The 6990-nt window shown below is 36.8% G+C and overlaps 2 protein-coding genes across 2 annotated transcripts in view; both read left to right on the forward strand.

Annotated features, from left to right (window-relative positions):
* The window catches only part of LOC103154398 (erythrocyte band 7 integral membrane protein-like), a 28032-nt gene that overhangs the window by 10850 nt on the left and 10192 nt on the right, over positions 1 to 6990 (forward strand). The window lies entirely within an intron of this gene.
* LOC103154397 (erythrocyte band 7 integral membrane protein-like) overlaps positions 2403 to 6990 on the forward strand; it is a 14523-nt gene continuing 9935 nt past the window's right edge. The window contains exon 1 of the mRNA XM_007575663.2: positions 2403 to 2642. Coding sequence (XP_007575725.1) covers positions 2540 to 2642 — 103 coding nt within the window. The 5' untranslated portion in view covers positions 2403 to 2539. The remainder of the gene's footprint in view (positions 2643 to 6990) is intronic.

Raw genomic sequence — 6990 nt, forward strand, 5'->3', positions numbered from 1 at the left:
TTTTAAACATATTAAGGAATTATTGACTTAAAACAAGATCATATATCCAACTTGTAAGTGAGTGCACTTAAAAGAAGACAAAACTGAGATATTTGCTGTAGAAACTAAAATACTTGGTCTGATTTAGAGTATGTGCAGTGTAAGCTGGTGTTTAATGAAGCGGAAGACAAGTGGAAGATCTGAAAAGTGTGGCATGCATCTGTCTTCACCCTCTTCCAGGGTTGTGTAGCTTTGGCCATTAACTCTGACCAGCTGTAGAAAATGACCCCACAGCATGATGCTGCCACCACCGTCTGCTTACAGATTACTTCATAAGCTAACTGACTACTGGAAAACGTAGCTAACGGATTTGGGAATGGATTCAATTTAGGGGAGATAAATGCCAGACTTAACTTTACTATCATCCATTTATCAGTGAATCGTTTCCAGTCTTCAGGCTGGGTTCGGACACTTGTACATAGATACTAAAAGCTTTCTATCAACCCAGAGTACCTGAAATATTTACACTCACTGATGGACTAGAGACCCATAAAAGCCATTAAAACCCAGAGTATAACAGTTCATAGGTTACTGGTGCCTTTCATTAGATCTAACCTTCAGTTTTCTTACTTTTTACAAAATCAGGGGCTACAAACCTTTCAGCCAGAAGCCTTAACTCACTGCCAACCTCACCTGTTGTTTTTGTCTGCTGGGGGGAATTTATTTACATTTTCAATGTAAACACGTGTTTAACTTTTATATTAACCTGTGAAATATAACATGCATCCCTGTTTGCTCGACTGTTGGTAGTTTATGCATCCCGTAGGTTTAGCTGTAATTTAATACACAGATCAGTCCTTGCATTATGACCGCCTTCCTAAAGTAGCAGCTTCCATTTTTCACCAGGATGCTTTAGTAGATTGATAAAACATCCATCTGAACTGAAGTGGTTTTCCTTTCATTGGGTGTGAATCCTGGGGGAAGTTAGGCCACCAAATGTTGGTGGATCAGAATCGATCATTGCGAGTTTGGTGCCAAACGTATGGCAACGGCATGATGTCTGACTTCGCCTTGCTACCATGGCAACGCCCTCCAGTGAAAACTATTTGAGCTTTAAAGCCAGGGAGACCAGCTTGTTATCTGTCCTCTGACACAAGATCATGTTGATTAGAGGAAGAGGGTCAGAGATGAAGCTTTCCCAGAAAAACGGTGACTTCCTGTTGTGAGGGGGCGGGGCTTAGATGATGCAGCAATTGACCACATCAGATTATTGGACAACAGAGACAGATCGTTCTGCCCCTCTGACGCTCACAAAAACCCAAACTTTTGATAACTTTAATCCCCAAATCCTTCAGGACAAATTGACCAAGCATGAAGCCAATACCTCCAAATCCCTAGGAGGAGTTTGTTAAAGTTTAACATGTATGGAATGTCAGAAATGACCCTTTGATCCAAAATGGCCAACTTCCTGTTTGGTATAGGACATGCCTTTTGGGTGGTTCTACCTATAAACCAAGTATCATCTCTCTATGGTTTACCAGTTGGCCAATCTAAGGTTGGGGGGCGCTGTAGAGTTGTTTGGTCATGCCCATTTTAAACTCCTTTAAAGTACTAAAATTTCAGTCAGTGACAAATTTGGGTAAAATTTATTATGTTTAGGCCTCTAAGTTCTTCTTTTGTGTCGAGAATCGTAATAAGAAAAATCTGAATAATAGGCCTTCACGCCACTTTCAAAAATTTGAGTATGGAGTTTTTTTTCCACTTCCAACCGTCAGTGGTCATAATGTTCTGCCTGATCAGTGTGTGCTGTTGTAGCACTGTGGAAAGTGTCTGTTACATTTGACTGCTGCATGTTACTGTTGACAACTGGAGGATTGTTTCTTTTTTTACTGAGTCAAGAAGAAGGAAAGCCTTCAACCTGGGCTCTTCTGCCCCCTGCTGGTCAACCCCGCACTGTTCTCTGTCGTAGTATACTTTCAGTTTATATTTTCATGCTTGTTTATCAGTTTTTACATGTCTACTGTTGGAAAATTTAAAGCATAAATTTAAAGCATTTGCCAAAACGCCTTTACACAATACCAGATTTGAAGTTGTGTTCAAGGTTATGCTTGCATTTTATTTTTTTACCTTAATGTTTGCTATAATTTTAAATATAAAACATATACATGACTACTTTAAATAAAGGTGTAATCAACAGACACGTTTGTGATTGGTTTGTTTCAGATGAAAGACAGAAACATGATTAATTTAGTTTATTTGCGACATAAGCAGCTGCTTTTTAAAGAAGGCTGATTCTGGGGATAATAATAAATACAGAGGGCAAAGGTACAAACATTATCAGAACGTTTTGTTGTTTACTTGCATCCAAGTGTGGAAGATCATGAATCACGTTATGTTTTTTCATTTTTTTAAATATTTTAAAAACTTAATTATGAAGGTTGGCGGTGCACCGCGATCTGAACTGAAACATCTCGGGTGAAGTCGGTGTTTCCGTTGAAGCTGCTTCTCCCGGCGCACACATTGGACCGTGTATCCCAGGATTTCTCCAGCTTTCTGAGTTATGGACAACCAAAGTGTTTTGATGAACGACTTCAAAACAGAAGAGCCCACCTCCGAAAAAGAGGAGCTCTCCTCTGAAAAAGAAGAGCCCGAGGCCGGTGTGGGTAGGTCCATTTTCTGAGCTGCTATATCACCGCCCCATTAACGGAGTTTCAGCGGTTTCCAGGAAGTAGCCTGAGCCGCACGGTGCGCTGTACGCTACTACGTTTTCTTACTTCTCAAACATAAACTGTTTATTTTAAAGTTTCACCGTCACCGTTAAAAATGGTGAAATTTGGTCAAATTAAAGCAGTGGCTTCACTTGTTAGCTCGATGCTAAACAACGGAAAGCTAACGGTAGCAGCCGTTAGCAACCTTCCTGTCGTTTTCCCAAACAGAAAAGCGAAGTTGTTGTTTTTTGCTATACAAATTAAGTGTTTTATAGCAGTAAACATTTAAAGTGACCAAAGATGATACTCTGAGTCAATCTTTTCTTATATTGATTGATTTATTGATCTTCGGAATGCTCTGTGCATAAAGTTGAAACAGTCTGTGCGTGTTATCTGTCAAAATGACGGATGGCCGCCAGATTTTTTTTAAAAAGCCAACAAAGCAGAAAATATTCTGTTGCAATATGTAGATATTAATATAGAGTAAAAGTAAATGGGATTATGATTAATGGCGGTTGCTATTTCTAGTAATCAATTTTGATCGTATTAAAATTAAAAATCCTTTATTGTCCCAAAGTGGGGATTAATTCAGGTCTAACAGCAGCAAATCGATTTATGTAGATTCACAAAAAGAACAAATATAAATATACAACAAAATTAAGAATAACATACTGTAGAGTCAATGCAAAATTGGTTTCCCTGTCTCTATGATTAGCTATGTAATTTATGGGGAAAAAAATACTACCAACTAAGAAATAAACCGATGCAGTTAGATACATAGGAACAACATTCCAACTGGCGCAAATGTGGGGTTTGCATTATGAAAGTCATATGGGCGCTGGGCTAAAGGGGGCGCCAGAAGCAATGGTGAAAAAAAATCATTTGTAGTTATATTTAACAGCAGGGCCGTGCAGAGACCACTAAAGGGGCAGGTGCTCAAAAAAAGGCTCATCTAACCGCATTCTAGGACAGAACACAGCTGTGTGTCGATCAAAACTAAGGAAAATCTCTATATAGAGCATACTACTATGCATATGTAAGATATTTTATTAGTAATTTCTTTCTGCAGGTCTATTTTGTTATAGGAAAGTACTGCAATATTCAAACCGGCAATTTAGCAAGATATGTAAATCAGAGCTAGACCACCAGACATATTTTGTCTTTACAGAATTACACTATTAAAATATAAACAAGGGCACAATGCAACCTTTTAATGAACTGTAATCTATAAAAAAGAGCTGCCTGTTTCCTACTGCAGTGGAGATGAAGATGGTCCATTCAGGAAAGCAGAGCTGCATCAAACTTTAATGTGAAACTACAGAAAAAAAGAGAAAAAGAAAAGCAAAAATGTAATTGTTAATGCATGTCACCATGAGAAAAGCCTACTGAGTTTTGGTTAAAAAAACTTTGTCTCACATGAAGTCGTGGGCAGGGCCCAAAATCGCAACAAAATATTTCTGATGTGTGCAAATAAAAGTTTATTTGGCAAATAACTTTTTAAGTTCACGAGACAAAAATTTATTTAATTTAGAAAAAAAAGTTATTTAAACAAAACATTTTGTTTAAAAAAAAATCATTACAATTCCAAAAGTTTTGATTACAATTTTATTTTCCTTAACTGAGGTTTTTTTTTTTTTTCATTGAATAATTGGGGAAAAAACAATGAAAAATGTAGCCCTTCACCATAAATTTTGCTGAAAAATAATTTGTCCCAGAAGGTATTGCGATTAACAATAATATTGTTGTTTTGNTTCACTTGTTAGCTCGATGCTAAACAACGGAAAGCTAACGGTAGCAGCCGTTAGCAACCTTCCTGTCGTTTTCCCAAACAGAAAAGCGAAGTTGTTGTTTTTTGCTATACAAATTAAGTGTTTTATAGCAGTAAACATTTAAAGTGACCAAAGATGATACTCTGAGTGAATCTTTTCTTATATTGATTGATTTATTGATCTTCGGAATGCTCTGTGCATAAAGTTGAAACAGTCTGTGCGTGTTATCTGTCAAAATGACGGATGGCCGCCAGATTTTTTTTTAAAAAGCCAACAAAGCAGAAAATATTCTGTTACAATATGTAGATATTTTAATATAGAGCAAAAGTAAATGGGATTATGATTAATGGCGGTTGCTATTTCTAGTAATCAATTTTGATCGTATTAAAATTAAAAATCCTTTATTGTCCCAAAGTGGGGATTAATTCAGGTCTAACAGCAGCAAATCAGTTTATGTAGATTCACAAAAAGAACAAATATAAATATACAACAAAATTAAGAATAACATACTGTAGAGTCAATGCAAAATTCGTTTCCCTGTCTCTATGATTAGCTATGTAATTTATGGGGAAAAAAATACTACCAACTAAGAAATAAACCGATGCAGTTAGATACATAGGAACAACATTCCAACTGGCGCAAATGTGGGGTTTGCATTATGAAAGTCATATGGGCGCTGGGCTAAAGGGGGCGCCAGAAGCAATGGTGAAAAAAAATCATTTGTAGTTATATTTAACAGCAGGGCCGTGCAGAGACCACTAAAGGGGCAGGTGCTCAAAAAAAGGCTCATCTAACCGCATTCTAGGACAGAACACAGCTGTGTGTCGATCAAAACTAAGGAAAATCTCTATATAGAGCAAACAACTATGCATATGTAAGATATTTTATTAGTAATTTCTTTCTGCAGGTCTATTTTGTTATAGGAAAGTACTGCAATATTCAAACCGGCAATTTAGCAAGATATGTAAATCAGAGCTAGACCACCAGACATATTTTGTCTTTACAGAATTACACTATTAAAATATAAACAAGGGCACAATGTAACCTTTTAGTGGACTGTAATCTATAAAAAAGAGCTGCCTGTTTGCTACACTTGCAGTGGAGATGAAGATGGTCCATTCAGGAAAGCAGAGCTGCATCAAACTTTAATGTGAAACTACAGAAAAAAAGAGAAAAAGAAAAGCAAAAATGTAATTGTTAATGCATGTCACCATGAGAAAAGCCTACTGAGTTTTGGTTAAAAAAACTTTGTCTCACATGAAGTCGTGGGCAGGGCCCAAAATCGCAACAAAATATTTCTGATGTGTGCAAATAAAAGTTTATTTGGCAAATAACTTTTTAAGTTCACGAGACAAAAATTTATTTAATTTAGAAAAAAAAGTTATTTAAACAAAACATTTTGTTTAAAAAAAAATCATTACAATTCCAAAAGTTTTGATTACAATTTTATTTTCCTTAACTGAGGTTTTTTTTTTTTTTCATTGAATAATTGGGGAAAAAACAATGAAAAATGTAGCCCTTCACCATAAATTTTGCTGAAAAATAATTTGTCCCAGAAGGTATTGCGATTAACAATAATATTGTTGTTTTGGAACCATTTTTAATTAATATAATGGTGTTGGCATAATACAAAAACATTCTCAAAGATCAATAAACTTTAAACGCTGGAAGTGGAAAACATTTTAAATATCCTACATAAATGAAGCGAATAAAATGAATTATGAAATCTCTGGAAACAAAATTGTCTTAAACGTCAAACTGAAGAATTATGCAGGTTTTGGAAAAACGAATCATGCAAACTGAAAATATTGGGTTTGTTTTAATTTATTATCCAATGAACTGATTTATTGTGACGGGCCTATCAATCAATAAACTTTAGATTAACTCAATCGATAACTTTCATCCCTTCTTAAAACACAAATGATTTATGCTAAAGCAGATCAAGCCTTCAATCAGGTACGGTGGAGGGCGCGTCATGCTGTGGCAACAAGCTGAAAACATTAGATATGCTGCTTCAATGTTTCAATAAAATAAATTAGTTATTCTTAGGATTTTTATTTTGTTTTCATTCACATTTTAATATTTCTCCAGATATAATTTTCTTCCGACTCGCCGATACAATTTAGCTTAATATGAAAAAAGATTTAATTTGATGGAGGGAGAAACAGACGGAAACCACCAAGGCCTCTATCTTTCTGATACATGACAACTGATGAGATCTTTTAAATAAGAGCGGCCCGAGCCCGGTTCTGTCCTCGTGTTTTATTGAGTACCAGCAAGTCAAGAACCACCAGAAAGTCGGGAGCCAGCAGGAAGTTGAGAGCCAGCAGCGAGTCGAAAGCCAGCAGCGACTAGAGAGCCAGCAGCGACTCGAGAACCAGCAGCGACTCGAGAGCCAGCAGCGACTCGAGAACCAGCAGGAAGTCGAGAGCAAGCAGCGACTCGAAAGCCAGCAGCGACTAGAGAGCCAGCAGCGACTCGAGAACCAGCAGCGAGTCAGGAACAAGCAGGTGGTCGGGAGCCAGCAGGAAGTC

The sequence above is a fragment of the Poecilia formosa genome, unplaced genomic scaffold (genome assembly GCF_000485575.1).
Source record: "Poecilia formosa unplaced genomic scaffold, Poecilia_formosa-5.1.2 Scaffold385, whole genome shotgun sequence".
NCBI classification, from domain to species: Eukaryota; Metazoa; Chordata; class Actinopteri; order Cyprinodontiformes; family Poeciliidae; genus Poecilia; species Poecilia formosa.